General features: G+C 38.8%; 1 protein-coding gene across 3 annotated transcripts in view; it reads left to right on the top strand.

The window, feature by feature from the left end:
- Positions 1–25172, top strand: part of Adcy8 (adenylate cyclase 8) — a 220362-nt gene that overhangs the window by 118421 nt on the left and 76769 nt on the right. For 2 of the 3 annotated variants that reach the window (XM_020154145.2, XM_074069233.1), the window contains exons 7-8: positions 4705–4975; positions 22842–23039. In XM_020154145.2, coding sequence (XP_020009734.2) covers positions 4705–4975; positions 22842–23039 — 469 coding nt within the window. The remainder of the gene's footprint in view (positions 1–4704; positions 4976–22841; positions 23040–25172) is intronic. The other variant, XM_074069234.1, reaches the window with a different exon arrangement.

Genomic DNA, 25172 nt, shown 5'->3' with positions numbered 1-25172 from the left:
CATCCCCATGTTGGGCCCCTCACTGTCTGTAGTATGGTACCCCTGTCTACCACATAGGTTTAGAACTAAGTTAATTCTGGCGTGTTACTGCTGGGTCTCTTAAATCTTTAAATCCTTTGGCATTGTCCTATAAGTAGCTACCTGTTAAATTAAAAAAAAGTAAAAACAGATTGGCAGTCCATCTGTGTTGCCAGCGCTGTATCTTGCCTTCAAAGCATAGCTGACAGGGAATTCTCCATACATTCAGTAGGTTCTCCTTGCACACTTTAGAGCACAGCAGCTTTGGGGGTTTGTAGAACACTGCTTTGACCTGTGTCAGCCACTTTTTAGTGAATGTTCTCTGTCACATTAAGAAACAGAAGAATCACTAAGTTGAAATCATGAGTCTGAGCCATAAGTTTACTTAGTAATTATTAAAGTTGAAGCAAGTTTCTTCATCTCCCTGCTCAGTTGCTTCATTGCAGAATTGGATGCAAACACTATCAGCCCTCAAAAGTTAGTGTCCCATGTTGGAGGGGGCACTGTTTTCTCACTCCCTCCCTTGTTGAAGCGAGCTTTCTCTCTCACTCCTGGTTATTACTGAACCTAACTGGGCTTAACTGGGAGTGACTGGAGATTCAGAAAAGACAAAGGATAAACAGACACAAAGTGGGGTCAGATGTATTGAGCACTTGGGTGGAGATCCCTAACCCTCATTGCTACTTTTCTCGATCTTTATTCTTTAAGGCCTTACTCCTTGCAGTTCTTTAAAACCTTGCTTCTAAAGTCTTCTTTGAAACCTCTGGTAGAGATTAATCAGTTTGGGTTGTAATACACTTGTGCATGGAAGCAATGCTAGGAATCTCTCCGTATAGCTGTCCTTATCTCAACTAGCAAAAACGCTTTGTCTTTCTCATTATTGCTTATGTCTACTCTTCAACAAAATTGGAGAAAAGGGCAAAACAGTTTCTGCCTGGAAGTGAGGGGGGTGAGGGGGAGAGAGAAGGGGTGGGGGACAGGGGTGAGAAATGACCCAAACAATGCATACACATATGAATATATGAATAAAGAAAAAAAAACCTGTTTCCTTAGACTCACACTTTTCCATGTTTTCTCTTGGCTTATCTTTAGCCTAAGCACTCTTAAAGTCTTTTTCCCCTAGGTTTGCAGCTTTTCTTTAGCATTCTCTCTAGCTTTCTTAAAGCCTCGGTGCTCAGATTTGCAAAGTCTTGGTCGTCTACCTTGCACTGTCCCATGTTCTCTTTGGCTTTTCTTTAGCTTTTAAAGCCTATGTTAAAGTTCTTTCTTTGCTTAGCTTTCTAAGGCCTATAAAAAGTTATTGGTGCAGACTTTCTATCAACCTCTTTTTAGCCATTCTTTTCCCTTCAGTAATTCTTTTTCCTTCCAAAAGCTTCCCACACCAAAAAGCCCAAAGCAAAAGCCCAAAGTGAAAAATGCAAGCCAAAGACCAAAAAGAAGCAAAAGCCCCCAGCCCTTGTTCAGAGGGCACTTTATAAACAGTGACAAACAGGGTGGAACAGAGGCTCTCGGGGAGGGCGTGACATTGTAACAGGAGAAACCTGTGCTCCTGTTTCTCTGAACACAAGCCTAGGAATGCAGCTGTTCTGCTTCTTTCTGTTTTGTGGCCAGGGCTGTGCCTATCTTGGCCTACAGGTAAAAGCAATTAAGCTGCATCTCACCGTGCTTACATCTAGTTCTCATAGGCAGCTTTTCATAATCCACTCTCCACACCATGTGATTGTGTTTACAGAGTACTTAGGCTTCTCTACAACATTCACCTCTGCTTAGGTATGGGATTGCACATACCATTTGCAGAAATTCAGGAATTCCAGAACAGTTTCTCATACTTTCCAGAGTTTTAGATTATTTTGTTTTGTTTTCTGCTTTTTAAATGTCTGCTTCTTCAATCTCTCCGAGCCGTAGATTTACAGCAATGGTTCTAACACTGCAGCATGCATTTTGCAAGAGGAATTGGTAACCACAGATTGCTGGCCCACCCTCAGAGTCTCAGATTCAGTGTCTGTGTTGGGACCCAACAATATGTCTTTCTAACAAGTTTATAGGTGATGGTGACCCTGCTGGCCTGGGTACCACATTTCAAAGACTACTGCTATTAAGCTTTTGTTAAATGAGTTAATACATAGAGAGTCCTTTGTCCTGTACTCAGTAGATATTAATTGTGGATGTGGCTGTAAAAGTTACCATATGATTCAGTAGTAGGGTCTTATGGCGACCCTCAAAGCAGTAACCCTTGTCTCTACCTACCACTGTTACCAACCTCTGATAGGCTTTGGGCCAGATACATACTCATTGTCCCTGGACATGTTCTACCACCTGCAAAAGGATTAAAAAAAAAAAGAAATTATTATCACTTGGGCATTGGAAACAATGGAAATTTTATGAGATTGTCCTTAGAGCCAAACATACAGTAATACCTTCGGCTGAAAAATAACATTTATGTAAAGTGTTACAGAATTGTTGGCTTTATTTTACTATCATGACAATCATTATTCTATCTTGGCATTTTAAATGATCAGAAAATGTTAGGTTTACCTGACATTCAATATATGAGAATATTTTCAGAGAACTGATTCATTTCCTTAGAGGAAAATGCAATCACCAACTCTCATATTTGCAAATGCCTTACCCCAAAGCTCAAGTTAGTAGCAAAGATGAAAAGAAACATCTGAAACCCAGTTTCTGTCAAAACATTTCAGTGTATATTGATTCAAACTTCAGTGGAAGAATCAGTAATGAGTGAAGGCAAACATATCTTTCACTGCTGAAAACACAATATTGATTGTATATATGCAAATATTAGCCCCCTGAACACAGAACAGAATAATAAAATATAGAATCCAGATGAAATTCTGAATAGGGCTGATATTTAACTTAGTTATTTTAAAATAAAATCACCCATCAAACTTTACAAAACCCTTCTAGGAAGTTCATTTTTCCTAGGAGAAAAAAGGCAGCCTGAATTTGATTCACTGAGACTTCCACATCACGGAAGGTCAAATAATTTGTAATTCTCCCAGGTGAATACTAATGAGTTCCTATGTATTAACAAAACACATCATGAGAATATTCCATACTTATTCATTAAGAACATTTCACAAGAGAGCCCAAATGACTTCCATGCATTTATTTTTAATACTTTGTACTTGAAAGCAATATATTTGGAAGATGTAGAGAATGTGCCCTAAATGGTCAGAAAAACTCATTGTTTGTAGTTTTTGATTCTTTGTTTTTTTCTATTACTATCCTATAGAGAAGCAGGAATTCAGTAGAATGGGTTAGAAGGGTAAGATGGGAAATAGAATTAATACCGAAAGTATAATGCACTTGCAAATGCCATTCTTAAAAAATAAAACAAAAAACTTCATTGTTTCTTTGCTATATTATTTCTAGAATTATAAAAACCAATAGAAGAATTAAGTATGTACCTTATTCATTCACCCACTCAGAGGACAACAAAAGAGCCTGAATCAGGCAATAGGACACTGTGCACAAACATACCATGGTACACTGAATTGGAAGAAGTGCTAATTATTTGAATAGCTAAAAAACAGCATGGGGGACAATAATGAAGGTGTATCAGAAAATGAGTCTTGAAGTGACAGGGTCAGAGAATGGAGGTTGAGAAGGCATGGAATGTACATGTGATCATGTAATATGATCACAGTGATATCTTTGAGAATACTCCTATCATTTAATATTTGTTTTATAGCACATACAGTGTACCATGCAGTGTTTTGACTAAGTTACACATATCACAGTAATATTTACAATACTTAGAATATTTATAATACTCAATGGCCATACACTATAGGTATTATTTTTACCATCTTATGGGTGAGAAAAGGAACACAGAAAGGTTGTCGTTGTTTAAGATCTCTCAGCTATCAAGTTGTAGAACTGGAGTTTGAATCCAGCAATCTAGCAATAAGGTCCATGTTCAAGAGCACAACACTAGTCTTCCCAGCTGGCAGTACAGCATCTTAAGTGATCTGATTGAACTGGACGTTTATGAGAACAGGAAAACTCTTCCCCACAAGGAACTACTATGCAAAGTTTGATCCTTAAGGCATTTGTAATTCAAAGAAAACTTGAATCATGACCAACTGTGGCAAAGTTTGCTGTACTCTTTGTGCAGCAAAGAGTTGCTTAACTTGTGAACAAGTCTTTCTAGGTGCCAGCTTACATGTGTACAGACTTTGTTCTCTGCTCCTTGCAATACATGTATTATAGGGAAATTGTACTTTACAGTGATTTCACCAAAAGATCCTCAGTGGAGTCTATGGACTTATAAAACTTGCCCTGTACTTAAAATGATAAGGAAAATAAAAAAATTATTACATTATGGTTTGGCAAATATGGCCACTGGGATTAAGAAATACTTACATGACTTGTAATCGATACCACTTTAAAAAAATCAAGGTTTTTCAAGTCTTAAAAATGCTGACAGTAATAAAAAAAAGTAAACAGACATGCTTAGATGTGATCAGAAGGGCTACACTTATTGGAGGCTGCTGTGTCCCATGGGGTGAAATCGGTGTTGGATTTATGCTTATGCATATCCTTAAAGATGTCCTCACAGTGACTCATATGTGGCACCAACGTTAACCTTGCACAGGACAGGAAAAAGCAGTAGTCATTGCAGGTAATGTATAATGTATAATGGCCTGTGCTCTCTACACACAGGAGGATTCACATCTCCAAAGCCACACTGGACTGCCTCAACGGTGACTATAATGTGGAAGAAGGTCACGGTAAAGAGAGGAATGAATTCTTGAGGAAGCATAATATAGAGACTTATTTGATTAAGCAGCCTGAAGAGAGTTTGCTATCCTTGCCTGAAGACATTGTGAAGGAGTCAGTGAGCTCCTCAGATAGGAGAAACAGTGGGGCAACGTTCACAGAAGGGTCCTGGAGTCCCGAGCTTCCCTTTGATAACATCGTGGGGAAACAGAATGTAAGTCCTCTCTTCCTTCTTCTGGTTTAGCAGCAAATGCATGCCTCAGTGCATCTCCAACCCAGATGCCTCAGAGAAAACTGATTCATCTTTAACCTTTTCTCCATTGAGCACCATAATTGCAAGTGATCAAACATATCTCCTGGGGACAGAATTAACCTAAGTGTGCAATTTCTGGAAATGGCAGAAATACCAAATAGTTTCTAACACCCTCTCCTTTTTCTTTTTTTAAGCTAAAAATAAATGTCATGTAAAGCTGAATTGTAACATTATCAAAAAAAAAATCATTCACATTGGAAAAGATAAACCCAATGTTATTAAACTAAGAGAAAGTGGTCAAAAGCAATGCCCCCTTTTCAGGCAGCTGGTAGTCAGCAGTTCTGAGTTGTCCTCTGAGATTCAAATTCAGGAACGTACCATTGGTTTTGGAATATTAAAAAACAGCACTAAATGATATTCAGAGTAAGAGTAAAGGAGTTCAAATTGAAATTGGCATGCAATTTCAAGGCCATCCACATAATTCTATTTTTACATAGCTTGGATTTGCATATTGGATGAAGGACAGTGCTATGAAGTCACTACATAAGGAATAAATTACTAATAATCAAAATTGGTTTTTAAGTTAAGTCTTCGAATACCAGAATCACATTAAACCCAATGAGATGCTAAGAGGCACTAGAAAACTCAAGTTGAGTGTAAGATCCAAAGTCTTATACAGAATGCTTGTTCAGTTCTCAGAAAATCACCTGCTCTGAAGTGGGTTTTCCTTTTAACCATTTAAATGAGTCCATGTAGTTAAATTTATGTTAATTGTACTTTTAAATGAAACAACTGGAAAAAGCCAATAGATAAGACTTATCTGACAGTTTCTGATATGCTCCCAAGTCAAGCAGAAGCTGAGAGTACTATGAAGTAAGTAGACCAGACCAATAGCATTTGTAGTTTTATGAAGACATTGAATGGGGCACTGTGAGGTTAGGTTAACTGTAGTTTCCTTCCAGTTCTTTAGGAAGGGGCTATGAGACAATGCACGTGCCAGATGCCAGATTCTGTTAAGGACTTCAGGCTGAACCACCTAGTCCACATGCCTTGAAAGAGTTTTCTCTTAGGTCTTCACTATGCTTTTCCTAGTGTTTAATTTTTTTTAAAAAAGTGTATTTTCCCCACACAAGTCATCACTGATTTCAGTGTCTACTTCTTTCCATCCCTGAGTTGGTGTGCATGGTACAATTTGTTATTATGCAAAATAACAATCGTATACTCCCTGGAGTAGGTGCACAGTCAGCTGATAGTGTCCTCTCAGCACCTTTTGCTCTTATTAGCTTGAGCCTGAATGCTGATTATTTAGAGAGAAAGAGGTGCATGCCTTACCCTGAATACCTCAGTAATTTTGCATAAAGTTCTCTTTCTTGGTTACTATTTTTTATGGTGCCTTTTGGCACCATAAAACCTGTGTGGGAATTGGAATACTTCCCTGTTTTTCTAATCTCAGTTGTACCTGACCTTAGAATTGTACCTGACTAATAATTGAGAACCAAGAAGAGAAAGATGAAGATGTTGAGTTTCATTTCAGGATTGGTTGATCTGGTAAAATTTTATAAGAATAATTGAAATATTTCTTTGCTAATTTCCCAAAGATGTTTACTGATGTCATAAAATGTATTATAGAAGATGTTCTATTAGTCAAAGATTGTTGTTCTTGGTATCTAAACATGTATTTCTTACGATGTTTGAACTTGGCCTGGATATAACCAATCTGTGCCATCTTCTGCATGAATAATCTCAATTCATTTTTACTTCTTCAGACTTAAGAGCCAGTGAGTGTGTGCTGACATTTATAAATGACCACATGGCACTAATAACATTTTGGAAATGATTGAGCCAATTAAAATGATCACAACCATTTAGAGTTTGTACTTATGCTTAACTCCAGAAGTCAGTGAACCATATTCACAATTTAGAGACATAATGTGCTCCTAGGAGAGATCAAGACTGGTCTGGCTGAGCTTATGCTGTGCTGAAGTACCCAGTCAATTTCACGGAAGCCCGGATCATCTGAGTGTTTGCATAACACAGATAAAACATACCAGTGCTTCATTGGGGGATTTTCCAGCTAAATTGGCCAGATGTTTTGGCCTCTATTCATTTACATTGTGCGGATACAGATGTTTCTAATGACATTAGATTGCTGTTTCATATTCTTTGCTATATATATTGGCAGATGTTCAGATAGTCGTATCCTCACTCCTTCACTGAAACAGGATTAATTGAAAATCTACTTAATGCCAACTACTGTTAGTAAAAACAGAGAAAGAGAAAGAAAGAGAGAGCGAGAGAGAGAGAGCCAATAAGAAGAGGAAGGGAGGGGAGAAGAGACAAAGAAAAGAAACATTGCAGTAGTAAGGTCAGCCAGTACTTTATATGCTTTATATGAAGACAGATATTGTGTCTGCTTCCCCAACCATTCTTTAGTCTATAATTAGAATAATGTCTGTTAAGTCACATGGCTTGATTAAAGTCTGCTGAACAAATGAATGAAATGATAGATACGGGTGGTAAGGGAAGCAAACCAGTCAGGTTTGTCATCTAGGTGTTTGGCTTGGGTGGATGGGTGAATGATAGAACTTCCAACAGAAATAAGCAATGCTGGAATAGAAGGAAACTGAGAAGGGAAGACTAGGAATTCAGTTTGGGACATGCTGGCTTGAAGTGCCTGGGAGAGATTCAGAGAGAAAGATCCAGAAAATGGCTGTACACATGCTTTTGAAGCTCAGTCATGTAACTATGCAAGAGACATGGATCTGGTTCTCATCAGAATTGTAGTGCAATTAGAAGTCAGGACAGCGAACAGAGATCACTGTGGGGAACATGTAAAATTCAAAAACAAGAAGACACAGGATAGAAAACCATCAAAAGGAAGGGAAAGAGAATAGGGATTCCTTGGCAGACACTGAGAAGAAGAAAATGAGAGAGGATGGCATCATGGAATCCAAAAGAATACAACATTTTGCGAATGTGGAACCATAGGCAAAGTCAAGAGCAGCCAAGAGGCTGAGTAAGAGCAAGTATGTAAGCTGCCCATTGGTGTTGTATTGAAGAACACCACTGGCAAGAGGTAGATTTGGTGAGATGGGGAAGTCAGAAACAAGGTTGTCATAGTTGATAAAAGAAGCTTGGGTTTCTAAGAAGAATTACAACTCCATTTCTGCCCCATCCCTTCTGCGCATTTCAGTAGTCTATCAATGTCTTGGAGAACCAAGAAAAGTCACTAAGAGTTATTCTTGTCTCTTTTTGTGATTTTCCCATTCCCTGTCTTTGCCTTCATTTCGGTCCCTTCATTTTGATGTGTATCTTTCCTGTCCCTACATCTCCATACATGTGGGTTAAGATGGCTGGTTTGGACCAGGCTAGGTGCTGGTGTCCAGGCTGCTCTTGAACATCCTGGGCACTTGCTCTGTGCATCCCTGACTCCTGACATGTGCAGACACTCTGCCCGTATATTGATGTATTGGCTTCCTAGACCATGGTTCGGTTACCACTGAGCCCTCCTGTGCCCTGAGTGTCTATGTGGGATGAAAGTAAGAACTCTAGAAGACAAGAAGTTTGTGGTTACAAATAGGCATTTGGAAACTAAGATTATAAAAGCAGAAGTGGGCTGTTGAAGCAGACCAAAATAGAAATTTTTTATATTTGAGAGAAGATGTCTAGAAATTTCAAGGGAAGATTGTTGGAATATCAGAATAAAAATGAAATTAGGCATGAAATGAAAACCTTAAAATGGTCCTCATGTTAAAGATTATATTTGCTCTTCTGGTGAATTATCTGACTAGACTATCTGGACTTGAGTTATTATTCATGCCATTGATTTAACAATTCTAGATGCTGGGGATCCAGTAAGGAAAAGGCAGGTTTGGTCTGTGTCTTCCAGGACTTACATCATAGGGGAGCAGAAAATATAAGACAATTAGCCAAAACATATAAGTAATATGAAACAAATACACTTATATGAGCAGGGAGCAAATCACCACAGATGGGATTGTCAGAGAAGGCCTCCCTGAAGATTCAGTTTGAAAGCTGGTAGGACCCTGCATAAAATTAACCCAGAGAAGAGCATTTTAAACAGCACAAACAATTGTACAAAGACCTTGATGTAGAAAAAATGTTTAGTGTGTTAGAAGAGTAAAAAGACCTATGTGACTAAAGAATAGCAAGCAGGGAAGAAAGGGACACCGGAAGAATCCATGGCAGACAGGAATGCCATCCTACAAGCCTGTGGAATCCGTATTTCATTCCAAGAGGAGTGATAAAAAGGTTTTAGGCAAAGTCATGATTTAGATCATGTCTAAATCAGACATGATCTGATTTAGATTTTTAAGAGATTACTTTGTCTGCTTTCTGGAGAATGGATTGTAGGAGGTAAAAATGGGCTTATCAGACAAAACACATGTTAGACTCATGATTTACAAGAGGATACAAAAGGGTGAGATTTTTACACAGCTATGAAATTTGTATGAAGGATATTAATAATTTTAACTAGATTTTTATGACATATGAGATATCAGGAAAAAAAGATCTACTCTTTTAGAAGCAGGACTCCTTTTTTGGAGCCTGGGGTCTGTCCTCCACGTAGTGTAGAATTGTCACCTTCATCCCATCCATTCCTTTCACATGTATTATAGCCTCAGAGTTCAAGGCATTTGTCTGTAATTCACTGGACCTTTTAAGAGGGTCACACAGAGAAAAGTATACTTTTGGTATCTCCATGTATATTTTGGTTTTTTGTACATAACAGATTGATTTTGTTAGCTTAAAGTTAGTGTGAGAACCATGAGTTTTATAAGCATTAATGGAATTTCTATATGTCACACCACAAATGAAAAGCAAATGTGCTTCATTGTCTGGAATACAGGTAATACCTACAGGATCGGTAATTCTGTCTGGCAAAAGTAGGAAGCTTTTAGCTAGGTGCTATGTTGAAAGCACAGTGCACATCCTTTCAATATAATTCTAATACCAACCTTAGTGTTATATGTAGTGCACCTGTTTTACAAATGAGAAAAATGTGATTTTGAAAGACAGATTAAGTCCCTGAAAGGCATGAAGTTACTAAATAAAAGAGCTAGAATTTACACCAAGTCAGCTCTGAGTCCATATTCCATCATTCCACACTGGCTTCCTGTTTGTGGCCTGAGTATATGCTGAGTTTCTACTTTCTACCTTGTTTTCAGGTCAATCCGAGAAGGGGTGTGTGTGTGTGTGTGTGTGTGTGTGTGTGTGTGTGTGTGTGTGTGTGTGTGTGTGTGTTTAGAACGCCTCTGAAACATATGAGTCACTGGATCACCAAGGCTACTTAAAAGTTTTCTGTGACAGTATCAGAAAATCATCAGAATCTTCTCCAACTAAATTATGGAAGTCCCATTCTAACATTAGCTAACTGTCCATCGCCTGAGTGTCCTGACCTGATGATTGTTTGCATGGAAAATAGCAAAACTGGGCAGTCTTGTGTATATACCTAGTGATAAACCAATAGGCAGCCTTTCAATTTAGTCCCACTGTGCCTGCAGAATATTAAAACCAGAAGAAAAGAAAATGAAGAAAGAAAGCCTGGCTGGGGCTGGCAAGGTGGACACAAGAACATGTTTTCCAGTTGGGGATTCTGATCCCTGCATCCTTTGAGAGAAAAGGAAGATTTCTCATGTGATCACTGTCTTGGTTAAAAGCCTCATGTAGATCCAATGCTGATCTCCAGGTTCCTCAGAATAAACTGCTCAGTCCTATAGATTAGGTTGTGATCTTGCAGTATATCTTTGCAGGTCCCAAAATTTGCAGATACTAGGACTCATAATGGATGAGTGTCCATCATGTCCGGACACTCAGGTGATGGACAGCTCACTTGATGGAAAGGCCTGGATGGAAATTTAGCAACTTAAAAAGTATAATCCAGGCTTCTCTACTTGCTACTAAGGAACTTACCTAGGTAACAACTTCTCCCTTCCATGGCTCATTTGTGCAGTGGCAGAACTGAACTGGACAATCCAACAATCTCTTGCAGCTCTCACTGTCCATTCACTATCAACACCTCAGACATATGCTGGGAGTCCATGGCTGTTTGGTGAGTTACATCCACATCAGAAACCTACATCCATCCCCAAGGATAAGGAGCTCACCAGCAAGTGATAGGGCACCAACTGCTCACAGTTATCTCACTATAGGGTAACAGTTATGCTTAAACTGTTATCTCAATGGACTCTCTTAAAAGTTGAAAATCAAAATTTTTAATGAAAGTTAAAGCAAAATTTTCTAAAGAATTTGATCTAAAACCTCAAATAACCAAGGAATGAAATTCACTCTTTTCTCAGCATTCTGGATAATTGAGTTGTGAATTTAAGGAGGTAAATATTCAAACATCATCACCCTTTGCCTACTTTCAAGGTCCTGTTTTCAAGATGATCATTATATTCTTTTATCAAGTACCATTGATCCCTAGAATTTGGATTCTTTCCTTCTTGATTCTTTCCGTAGAATTTTGGATAGAAACTAAGTGTCATGCCCTTTTTTGTGCATACACACACCTGCAAGAAAAAGAACTTGTTAAATTCAAACTTATTTTAAATTGTTGTTAAATTTGGGGAAGTCATTCCCACCGAAATGAACACCTTGATGTAGTCATTCACTCACGGATCCAGTCTTTCATTCAACTACTTGTTGAGTAGCTGCAATTTGTCAGGTGCTAGTGTGAAGAGAATAAAGAGGAAGAACTCAATCCAAACGCTCAGAAGCATGAGGTCCAGTGGCTTTACCGACAGGTCACCAGGCTAACCTGGTACTGCTGCAGGACAGGAGAGTAGAGGAGGGAAAATTGGTCTGAGGGAGTTCAAAGAGAGAATTACTTCCCGAGAGAGTGATTCTCAAACTGACAGCTATAGGAGGAGGTAGACCAGGAATGAGGACTGAGAGAGCAAACTTCAGAAGGGACAAACAAATCCACCATCTTAGCCTGGCTTCCTACTATTCAAGACGAAAGCACAGGCTTCTCTTTCCCAACAAAGAACTTCACCTGAAATCCGCTATATCCCCTATACACCCACACATACATACACACACACACACACACCACCTGAAATACTGGATATTGATCTTAAAAGGGAAGGTGTGTTTTCAGAGTCTACCATTTTTGTAATAGCTATTCATCTCAGTATGCGGAAATTTAGAGGCAAATTTTTCTACATAGATGATTTGTTTTTAATGATTATAATATCAGTGTAAGTCCTGGTGCTTATTGGATCAGACATGTATAGGCTTAGGGCTGAGAATGTAGAAAGCTTTAGGAATTTCCCTTAAGTCAATCTGTACTCTTCTGCTGTCATGACTTTTTCTGACACGGGCAATTCCCCAGGTTGCCTTTAGCCTTGACCCTGAAGATAGCCTCTGATTTCAGCCAGGGAAAGTCATTAAAGGAGTCTTTTTTTTCACTTTGTCCAGAAAGGCAAGTGGATTTGAAGCCTTCCAGGGAGTGTTGAGTAGATTAAGCCAGCAATTTGATTCATTAACTTTGACTAATTACCCTTCTTCTTGCGAAGTTCCTGGGGTAGATGTAAGTGGAAGAGATCAAGGTAGTCTGTGGCTCCTGCAGAATTACAAAGATGGACTTGTATACTTAAGTTGACAAACTCACCATGTCCATCTTGTGGTTATCTACAGCCAATAACTGACTGAAACTTTTGTAACCAAACTAGCTGGACTATTCTTTCACCAAAGATTAACTAGCTGCTTGGAAGTCATAAAATCCTACCCTGACAAATAGGAATCAATAAGTGTGCATATACTATTTTAAATATGTGACAGCAAATGTATGGTATTTTAAATATGCAAAAAAAAGTAGGAAGAGAAAAGAAAAAAAAACTGCATTTTTCTTGATTTATTTTTCTCCATTTGAAAACAAATGACTGGGATTTATTTTATATCAACCCCTGGTGCCCACTTTGCCAAGGACTGAGCTGAAATTGTCCATCATAAAATTTCTTCATTAAACAACAACAGATCATTTCCCCTTTTTTGGCACCTATATACCTTCTGTTGTTTTGACCAGTTAATGTCTATAAAGGTGTTTCTTTCCAAACAATATTGCATTTGCTAGGACTGATCTTGCATCCCATTTTCTAATATGACTTGTGCTATGTCCCACAGTGTTATGCCCTGCAAAAGCAAAGGACTCTCATCATTTTCAGGTGATTTAGTTTCAGCTGGGTCAGAGTCCCCCAATACATCTGTTGACCTGGACAACCTCATCTTTGCTACTTATGTATGTGCTTAATTTTAGTCAACCTAGTGTCAAAAAGGAGTGGCAGTGGCTTATCTTGGAAAATTGTCCAGTACTTGTGGAACTTTTTTGCAAAGTCCTCTCACTTCTTAAGGATTCCCAAACTGCTATTGTGAATTCTAGTTTATGAACAATTAGATTTTGTAGTTCCTCTTCCCACTCTATGGGTTACCTTTAGTCCCTTAAAGGATCTCTTTACACTGTGAGATAATTATGACTTTGGTTCATCACATACAGTATCACCTACTCCAGAGTCCATATTTGGGAGTTATTTAACTATAGGCCCACTCTTAATGGATAAACCAAGAAGCAAACATTGAAGATGGTAACCCAGAAATGCTAAATTAATTAGACAATTCCAACAGAAAAGTATGGATTAGGGAGGTTAAGGAAAGAGGAAGTGGAAGCTGACCATGATAAAATGGTTTGACTCAAACAGGGTAGTTTCTTCTTGTCTCAGTTTGCCCTGCCTGTCACACTGGTGAAAAGTAAAAGAGGCTGGATTCTTCAGGGTCAGTAATGCTCCATTAAAAACCAAGTAAGAAAAGCATTAATAACTAAATTTGATCAGTATGCTGTGTAATCAGAGTCTAAAAAACCCTCATCCTAGTAGAATTAAAATACCAACTCAAAATACAATACTTCTCTCATATGTTTAAGTGAAAAGTTACTTCTGAACATTAAAAGAACTAAAAGTTTAAATAATTCTTATTTTAAAATTTCCCCACATTTCTATTAAGAAAATATACACATTTAAATACCCATACCCACCCACACCTATATTTTAATTATTATTAGTGTATATTAGTTGTACAAAGGGATTATGTTGTGATATTTTCATTCATGCATATAATGAAATTTGGTTATATCCCCCATTGTTCTTTTTATCCTCCCCCCCTTTTTTTTTTTTTACAATTTAATGGGTTTCCTTTTTCTTTTTCATATATGTGTATAATGTACATCTTTGATGTTCTCATGAAGACTCAGTAACATAGGTCCTGTAATATGTTTACTTAGGCACATCCTGTCTGAAATTCTCCAGACTATGAACCCAAGACCATTCAGTCAATGAAATAATGAGTATGTCTCTAGTCACAACCTGTGACATTTTGGCAGCCATTTCAGCGCTAGGGATACTTTGATTCACACTTATCCTGCATCCCTACAAACAAACCATAAATGTGTCAGCTGCTTCTTCCCAACACACAAGTCACATGTGAAGCGGGGATCTACCTCCCTCCCTCAGTCATCACACCACCCCTAGCCCTGAGACGATTTGCACGTCTGTCCTATATATTACTATGCGTGCAATACTTTAAATTTCAAACTTCAGTTGACAACTTACGGCTAATACCATGGCTTCAAAGGAATACAATATAAATGGATGTGCCAACTTCTGTTTCAGCCAGTTCTGCAGAAGTTTAACAAGTTTTAACAATTACAAATAGTTCTAATATGTAATGACCCAAACAAAATCACATTCTCCTGGGGTTAGGATCTTCCTTCTGAGGAATTCAAGGAATAGTACAGCCAGGAATCTAGGAGCAGCTTAACAGAACTAGGCAAACTTCTCAGGCAGGACAGAATCAATGTTAAGAAATCATATACCCTTAGTTGTCTAGCTGGGGTCATTGTACTAAGAATGGAAAGCAAAGTTCAGGATGCTGAAGAGTGCTTCTCTGGGCTCTGAATCTTCCATCAGAAGATCTCTCTCACCCCCTGTCATCTAAAATTGTGGTAGGACCTGGAAATTCAGTCATAACTGATCACATCTAAAGAGAATGAGGACCACTGTGTCTGTGCCCCAAATGGTGACATCGTCCCTCATCCATTAGGATGAACTGAAGCAAGGGTTGAAGCATTTAATGCCAGTAAGTACAGCAGGAATGAGTACAGCAAGAAAAGAGCCTAGCACAGTTGTCTAAAATTCCTGGGCCTACATTCCATAATGAATAAACCATTTTAATGATCCAGCTTTCGAACATTAGTGGAAAAGTCAAGAGTGTGGTTGTGAGGTTCAAATGCCATCTACAGGGTCAGCCAGCACCAGGAGTACCTTACCACTAGTATGTTAATCTCTTGATCATAAAAAGATTGAAATTTTAGGAAACAAGGTAACAAATGGCAATCAGAGTATTTCATGAATTTTTAATCCTTATAAATTTTCAACCAATGTTTGAAAACTCCCAGTTCTGCCTAAAGGTAAGAAGCAACAATGGTCCCAAAGGCCTGAGGCTCTGCACGTACATCATTCGCTCATGTTTGGGAGTTGGAAACCAGGCCACAGGGGTTGCTGGAATCCTCCAGCAGACTTGTTAGAAATGTCTGGACTATTATTTTAGCAAACACAGGAGACATTCTGATCCTTGTATGGCATTTCCTGTGGCAGAAGCACAAGACTATTATGAAAAAACTTTAAACCTCTTCCCAGTGCAGAATCCTCATTACACATTTCTTTGCTTTGCTTGGAAAACACATTATGTCTACATAAGTATCCAAAAAAGAAAGGAAAACATGAGTAGAATTGCTGTCTTTAAAATATATAAAACACACCATTTGGATGTGTTATTTCATATCCTCTTCATTCAGACATGGAAATCTCCAGCAGTATTGACTCTCATATCTTGCCTGTGGGGATAGTCCAATTTCCTACCACCTCCATTCCTAGAAGAAGAAAAAAATTGTACATTCAGGTTCTGGAAGAGTCATCCATGCCAATGTTTGTCCAAATGGTACTTTGTGCCTTCCTACCAGGAAAAAATTATAACTCATATTTGAGGAAATCTCTGTTCTCCATTCTCAGCTTTGAGGAAAACATAAATGGGCCTTTTCCAAATACAACAGTATTCTGCCAGAGGCCCTAAATGCAAATGTTGCAGACTAGATCACCTTCAAACCTTCCCAAGAAATTAGCTTTCTTAAAAGGAATAAATGAGAATTACTTAAGGTAATGAATATTTAAATTAGCTTGAGTCAATTAATCTACCATATGCATATTGTACAACATCACTGTAATTATAATTTGTCAAAATAAAGAACACAAGATGACTTTTTTTAAAGTGGGATACTTTTCTTCTGAAGATTAGATTTGGACTTTAGCCAACAGTATAGGAAAGAAACTGCTGCAATTGCTGTATGCACATAGGATGCTCTCATTCAGGCTTAGTGTTATTTCTATGTCCTCTAGGTTGTATGAAGTCACATAAGAACTGCAAAGTGAAATCTCTGCCTTTTCCACAACTCAAATCCTGCAAATGACAAGTTTAAGATGGAGCTTCAGAGGCCTCCAAGTCAGACACAAGAGATTCTGCCCAGGAATGATGGAAAGGTGGTCTAGGAATAGATTAAGGAAGCTATTGGCCCTCGTACCTCTGAGTGCCTACTTGTACTCCAGTCTGAAACTGGAAACAAGTAGTCTTTCAGAAAGGATAGGCCCTCTTAACATAAGAAGAAGCCCCAAGAGTGCTGAACTTCGCATCCTATCTAAATCTTTCCTAAATCAGCAATGAGCTGGTCCACCCCATAGGACCTCAGTCACAACTATCAGTTGCTAAATTTCAAGACTGCCATGACCACCTCTTAGGGCAGCTAAAAAAAACATTAAGTCTTTTCACTGATGGATTTAACTTTCTCCTGCAAGCCTGCTCATGGAAAATGCTCAAGCTAAAGTTAGCCTAGGGTTTGGTCTCAGAAAAACGTCTAGGTCACCACTCTGGTCCTCTAGCAGCCAGCAGTGGGAGAAACTAATGGGGGAGACAGACTTTAGACTCCAAAAATCCAAACAAAACTTTGCTTAGAGAAGCATCATAAGATTGCCTTTTAAAGGCTGTTACTTTCGACTGGATTATCATCTGTCATGGTATTGCCTTTTACTGCATGCTTATCAAAAACTATGCACTTATTGAATAGTAAGAAAATAAACTACTTTTTGTTTAATAAACTGAATCTTTCTAAATTTAGAGTCCCCTTAGGAGAGAACAGGAAAAAGTAAAGGGACTTTTAGTAACAAAAGATCAGAAACACTGACCTAGAGATAACCTTCATATACAGACACCTAATCTTTTCATTTATTCATTATACACATACTTATTAAGAATCTAGCAGTGCCAGGTGCCAGTGGCTCACATCTGTAATCCTAGCTACTTCAGAGGCTTGGATTGGGAGAATCATGGTTCAGGCTCAGTCTGGGCAAACAGTGCATGAGGCCCCATCTCCAAAATAACCAGAGCAAAATTGACCGGATGTGTGGCTCAAGTGGTAGAGCACCTGCTTTGCAAGCATGAAGCCCTAAGTTGGAATTCCAGTCTCACCACCATGAACAACAACAAAAATCTAGCAATTATGCCAAGTGCTGGAAATTCAGTCATAGATAAGGGGTAGTGCTTACCTCAAGATCAGAGTGTATAAAAACAAACACAGAGTTAAGCAATAACAATAAATCACAGAAATTGTTGTGCTGAGGACAATGCAGGCTGAGAGTGGGTTTCTTGGAGAGGATGTCAGAGTTAGTGTTTGAAGTAGCAGTAGGACATCATTCAGATGCTACATGCTATGATCTGTAAAATACAATAGAATGAGTAATTGCTTAACAGATAAGACTGTGTCAGGTGTCTGAGCTCCACAAGAGGGTCATATATCACTTGCATTGGGTCTGATATTCTGTGCAACAGTTCACATAGGACACAGACAAAAAAAAAGCCTTATGCAGTATGTAGAAACCATACTACTTGTGGAGCAACTGAGGAAACGGGGACCATTCACTTAGAGAAAATAATCAGGGTACTGGAAGATGGTCACAAGGAGGAAGATGAATAAATCTCATTCAGAAATCAGAACCTTGTCCAGTGGTTGGAAGTGGCAAATAAAAGCAAGCAAGACATGTATTAGCACTTTTTCTCAATTGGTATTCCATGAAACATGTATCAAAAACTCAGTAAAAGGGGGGTTGGGGTTAAGAAAGTTAGGGCACTTCAGAGTTTAAAAGTCACTTCTGCAGAACTCATCAACGCCTTTATCTGAGTAATGTGACTGAGATTCCAATAGGAGGTTGTAAGAATTTGTTGATTCAATAAACATGTACTTGAGTGGCTACAAAATATCAGACATTGACATAGGCACTGGTAACAAAGAAACAAACCAGCAACCACGTTCCTTATCCTAAGAAGACTGGAAAGGAGAAGTGGCAGTAAGAAAATAGTGGATCTACATTTGCTAAACTGACTGGTGCACAGAACCATTTTATAATGAAACCTTCCATCATTCTTGTGTTTCACACATTTTTTAGAAAGAGTGAATTAGGAGGATCTAGTACCAAAACAGAGCACTGAAACTGTGTGGGCTGATTCATGGTATCTACAAAGATGTTGAGGAGGGTGTGGTGATCCATAAGCACTAAACTATTTTTGACTCAACAAATCTAAATGTGTCTGCTAGTATACTTGCCAACTGAAATCTTATTAGGAAGGATTTATTCACTCTGCCAAACTGATTGATGAATATCAAAACATATGGCCATCCACAAAGTAGCAGGGCCTGCAAGAAAAATGGGGCTTTGTTGGGTACATAGATAAAAGTAGAATCCCAAAGAAACATCTTCATGCCATAAAGCAAATGATGAAATTAAGAGGAAGGTCATGACCTTCCCATTCCATTCAATGCAGCTTACTCAGGACTACCATACCCTCTGCAATTTTCACTATAGCTCCCAGACTCTCAAGCAAGACTCTGTCTTCAGCAGCTGGGCTACAGAAAGGACTGTGGTTCTCATCTTGGCCTTGGTGTTTCTGACACACAGCTGTGAGGGGCATAGTGATTTCTGAAATGCCTGAGGAGAGTGTGGCACTCAGCTAGAATAAATCTGGGAATTAAAACATTTCTGTTTTCAAGAAACTCCATCATGAGAGGCCATCAAAGCCAAAAACTTTGATATTTCTACTGCTCCATTCTGACCTCCCAAATATCTAAAATACCAGCTAAAGTAAATAAGTAGCATGATTTTTTATAAGATTATCATAACAATATTTGTCACCTTATAATAAAAATACAAACATAACATATTTAGAAAATTAGTACTGCAAATGCAAGTTCCCAAATATCTAAAAACACCGTCTAAAATAAGTATATATATTATATGTATAATATATATACTTGATTACAAATGGAAACATATATTTAATGCGTGTATTTAATTGTGCATGTATATATTATATTATAGTCAAATATTCTTGTGTAATTTCCCATTTTCTTCCATTTCACTCACTTGTTTTTCTTATGCTGTAGCCAATTCTATGTGAATGAACCAACTCAAGTTTGGAGATCAATTTAAGTCTGGAATCGTATTTGAAAGCTTAAGCTATTTTTTGGCATGATACCAATCTAGCTCACTGATGCTGTAAATCTTAAAAAGGGAAAGTTCTATCCTATTAAAAATAGCTCATTCCAGTGTGACTCTATATAGGCAAATAAGACATGGTATAAATGTCCCCACTGCTGTTTACAAATGAATCACTGTGAAGATATTGGTGTCTGGATTTCTAGTGTTGACAGCATTAATCCCATGAAGGTGAATACAGACAAATCTTAGTCTTTACTGATAAACAGTAGGGCAGCACAGGCAGTCCCAAGCCATGGTTGCCCCAACATCATATATCCTTGCAGTGGTGTTTCCCCAATATCCCTTCCTGAGTTCAATTTGCTTGCTCTCTTGAGTTGCTGCTGGTCTTCCCTTGAGCATATGTGTCCTGAAGGAATGAGGTGGATGCTAGAAAGTTTGCTGGTCAAACAGCACATATAATTTATTGTCATATGAAATTAACAGAGCAAATGGCTAGGGAAAAAAATCACTGAGAATTGACTGCATTCATAAAATTTTAGGAATATAGTTATGAGGAATAAAAATAGTCACTTGACCCCTTAGAGATATCTCCACTACACTATCATTGACAATTTGGTGAGAGTCTCCTTTTCGGCTAGGAACTATAACCCAGTGGCTATAAGGAAGGAAAGAGATATGATTCTAAATTCATTCTCATTTGAAGCAACCACACTGATAGCCAGCAAAATGGGGTGAGGAGGAGGGGCACGCTGAAAGATTTCATTGGTCTCTGTCCTACAGAAGTAGCTAATGGTTGCAGGCTCCTTCTCCATATGGATACCTGTCATAAAGCACAGGCAACCAGGAAGCAACATCTATCCTTGTTTATAAATGTCTCCTACAGACCAACATCAGTCTGTGAAGACATTTTCAGCAGTCCACCTCAGTCCAGATAAGAAAAATAAAGGCAAACTAGAGATGTATTCATTCAAATAAATACACTCAATATGAAAGATTACCTCTTATTTGGCAATTGTGCCATTCTTGATGAAAAAAATTACCTTCCTTTTATGAAATAATAGTCATTTGGGGGAGCTGCCATTGTGGTCATTGCTGCTATAGAGCTGCTGCCACTACTGTAATTTATATAAATCAGTGCCAAAAATAGATTTTGAAATTCTCAAAAGTCTTAGAACCACTGAAGCCATGAGGGATTGGTAAAGTGGATAAGCTCAATTTAATTGAAAAAAAGAAAACTGTAAAAAAATAAGTAAAATTACAGGAAGTAGTAGAGATATGTAACTTGAATGTACATAAATACTGCAGCGGATTTTCTCTTTTGCTGTTAGACAACAGCTCTATGCTCTTCCAGAGAGCATCCCAGTATCCCTAAGCCAGAATGCACATCCATACAAGTGCCCTTTCCACGTTCCCTCCAAGGTAGAAAAGTAAGTTTTGCCATTTTCCATTTCATGTGAAAGAATCTCTACCCAATGGGAAATCTACTGAGTGGCCAGCAGTCCTGCTTCCTCTGCTTTCTGGGATGCTGCATACTCACATTTGTTCCCAGAGGCTCGAGCCCTCTGGCCCTGCTGGGATCCTGCAGTTCAATTTTCTGCAACATTGGTCCCTGCTTCCTTTTCTTCGCTCCAGCCTTCTTGCTTCTCATCTTGCCATACCTCCTCCTAACATCTATTTTTTTCTCTCTCTAGTTGTCTCCTTAGTGCTCAGAGCCAAAAATCAAGTGCTTTGGTGTCCTAAGAGCATATATTTTGCTTTTTCATGTTGGGACATTCAGTCCCATTCTTTATCCTGGGCCTGGAGAAGAAGGTTTCAGTTAATTTTTGCTATAGAATTCTTTAAAGACATCAAATTTAGATTACAAGTCCCAAGAAAGTTAAAAGGAAGTTCGAACAATACTACAGAAAAATCTTGATTGCATGGGCTGGATGACCTCAAAGAGATCAAAGCTCCTGACTGCAGCTCTGGCCCTTGTGTCAGTGGGACAGATCGAGCTTGCAGTGAGCACATAGCTCTTGAGCAAACCCTCTCTGAAGTTGTGGATACATGAAAGCCTGGAGTGAGAGGATCTCCAAGGTCCTTCATCACTTCTACATGCTGCCACAGTTGCTTCCATGATCTTATCTCAGTCTTCCCTGTGTTCTAAACATAGCCACACTGAGAGGTTAGCAGAGCAAAGCAGATGTAGTGAGAGTGCACCCAGGTAGAGAGCTTTCATTTCCTCACTATACAGGTGCACCATCCTCTACTTCTCCTCCAGGAAATCACTGGGGTTGTGGGCTATATATCTATTCAGGTCCAATTCATTGTTTGTTTTTTGTTTTTCAAAGAAATAATCTCAAAATGGAGCCATGTGTGAGCACTGCATTTGGCTAGAGCCAGCCAGTTAGTTCTATCACTGGCTGCTAAATCACCAGGGAAAAGATCTCTCAACAAAACCTGAGTGTCCTCATGAACCAGTGCAATCTCTGCATCCATGTGTCCACATCCTATTACCAGCCATGCTGATGGTTCCTTTCCTAACCACCTGCTCTGTGACCCTGGGAAATGCAGGAGGCGGGAATTGCTTGCATTTTTTTGCCCATAGGAAATAGTATGTATATATCTATATAAACATATAGATATATAATGGTCTATGCTGGGAAGAGACATATTTGTGAAGTATAAATATTTAAAATTATTTATCAAGTTTAAGGAGCAGAGCCTGGCACATTTGACTGTCAGTCTGAAAAATGCTTAAACAGAAAATGCAAGCCATGAGATGCCCCCAAGTCCCCTCACCACCATTATATGAAAGACCACATGAAAATGTGGAATCTACTTGGTGGGAGATGGTGACTTTTGTGGGCCTTTTAGCTGTATTGACTTTCTGTTATTTCTTTGGTTCTCTTTCTCTCATACCTGGAATATGCCTGGTTAGAGAAAGGGTCACAATTAATATTTCTAAGGCAACAGTTCTCCCAATGCCTCAACCAAAGGAATTCAGCACACCTGCATAGAGGAAAGAGAAGTGCTCCTCTGAATGTAATATTCTGCCATTTTATGTTTCTCTGAACCAGATGCTAACTGATCAAATGTCATATGTTTCACTGATACAACTGCATGGAATGCTATTACTATTTGCAATGCAACATGATCTAAAAACATTGCATTTCTTTTTGATTCAAAGGGGACTAGCAGGTTTATTGTGTTTGCATGTGCTTTCCCTCTAGACTCTGGCTGCCCTAACAAGAAATTCAATAAATCTGCTTCCAAACCATCTTGCACAAGCTTTGCATGTCCAATCTGGGCCTGAGGAAATTAACAAGAGAATAGAACATACCATCGACTTGCGGAGTGGCGATAAATTGAGAAGAGAGCATATCAAGCCATTCTCACTGATGTTTAAAGACTCCAGCCTGGAGCACAAGGTAGAGCTGAGTCTCCAAAGTGGCTCTTTTTCTGAAATGAATTATTATAAATGTTCATGGTAGTAGAGAGAGTACCCAAGGGCTGTGGTTTTGATGTCTTTGTTGTTTGTTGTTGGTTTGGTTTGATTTGGTACTGCCTTTTCTTGTTCTCATTCAAAATCATGAGTAGACTGAAGGCCACAAAAGGAAATGCTGTTTAGACAGAGAACCTCAGCTTTGCACTTTAAGGAAAAGTTACCTAAAAGAACAGAGTCCTTAACTCAGCATGCATCAAAAGTTCCCTCCGCTTTGAGGTTATTAAGCCAAGTGCCATTAACAACCCTTTCCCCTTGCTTTTAGATGAATTAACATCAGTTGTAATCCTGTAACATGATACCTGAGGACACCCAAAAACCTGATGTAAACACAAGTGATAAACATTGCCTTTCATAGATCTTAGACATTATCTATTATCCATTTTTCCCATTTGTCTCCTGGCCCCAACCACCCTCCTTCCTAATCTAGGTATAGTGGAAGAAGATAAGTTGTGCATATTGAGTCAGGTTTAAATTCCACCTTTACTACTTCCTTGCTATGTGACCTTTGATAAGCAAATAACCTCTCTGAGCATGAATTCCTTTTCGTACAATGAAGATAATGAATGTATGTCCATCACAGTTTATTATGAAAGGTTTCAGAGCAATGCCTTAATTAGGTGAAATGTTCAATATGGCAATATAGCAGCCATTGCCATATTGATGTATTTTTACCATTTCCTTCTCCTATCCCAGCTCTGAACTGTAAAATGGGAGTGAGTAACAGGGCACTGTCCCTACTTAACTGGGCTGCTCTTTTACACTGATGAAAGCTGACAGACCTTCCTTGACTGAGCACAAGAGGTGTTTGGCATCTGCAGAAGCCTGGAGCAAGAACAGCAGGGAATTTGCAAGCAAATTTCAGGAGTTTGATCCAACAGTCTGTAAGGCTCCAGTGAGCAATTCTTTTGCGAGTTTGCTCAGCTGCCTGGGAGATTCTGCTTTACTCAGTTTGGAGAATTCACACTTCTGTGCACATGCACCATTCCCAGTGAGTTTCTTTGATAACTACCTATAGCCTGCAAACTCCAAAGATAATAGCTTTGTCTGAAATTCCCAATTTGAAATGTGTTGAATCTATGTACTAACCAAACAGAACAAAAAGAAACATTTTGCCTCACTTGATGCACCACAAAACAGCAGGTATGCTTTTCTTATTCATAATCTAGTTATAGACTTAAGGTCTATAATTAAATTAAATGCATTTTTCTTTCCTGGACACTATGGAGAAGGAACTAGGACAATGACAATGATAAAGAACAGGGTGGCTTTGCAATGAATCTTCTCAACTAGCCTGTGTATGTGTACAAAGCTAGATAAAACTCTTTTTTTCATTCTTGCCAAAGATATACTTGCTTCACTACTGACCTAACTCCTACAGGCTATAGTTTCTAGTGTGCTTCATTTAATAGTATACACATCCATCTCATCTGTAGCCACCTGGTGCCACTTGGAGCAAGAGTGGACGTATGGGAGGCACAGCATGTCTGAGATTGATTTCTCTGACCAGAGGTTCTTCCAGGAGAGGCAGAGGGTAGCATTCTGGATGGAAATGGGATTTGTCCATCTGTGGTCCAACCAGGCACCACCTAATATCTGCATGTCTTCCCTGGCAGTGAGGGACTGTAAGGCACATCAGAAAACACTCACTCTTCTCCCTCTGTCACAGAGACTCGCTCTGAGACCTCTCTGGGGGATTGGTCACTGCTGAGAAGAGAATATATAATAAGTAAAGCCAACTGAGTATCTGCTGAGTACAAGGCACTGTTTCTAAGCTGTTAACACACATTGACTGAAAGAATAAATAGAGTCCTATGAATCTTGTTTTATACCTAATGGAAGAAGACACAGATAATTATTTCAGAAGCCTACCCCAAATCAAACTGTCAGCAGAGGACCTAAGACTCCACTCTGGCACCAAAGCTTGTCATTCATGTTCTTGCCTCTGCCCAGAATCCCTGGGACTTGGTTTCCCTGTGTCTCACATGAAGAAGACCATCCTGTCTATCTTCATCCTCTTCTTTGTGATCTTTCAATGAAATGAGGGGCAAAGGGAAGA

The sequence above is a fragment of the Castor canadensis genome, chromosome 3 (genome assembly GCF_047511655.1).
Source record: "Castor canadensis chromosome 3, mCasCan1.hap1v2, whole genome shotgun sequence".
Classification (NCBI taxonomy): domain Eukaryota; kingdom Metazoa; phylum Chordata; class Mammalia; order Rodentia; family Castoridae; genus Castor; species Castor canadensis.
This window is presented reverse-complemented; position numbering and strand designations above follow the sequence as displayed.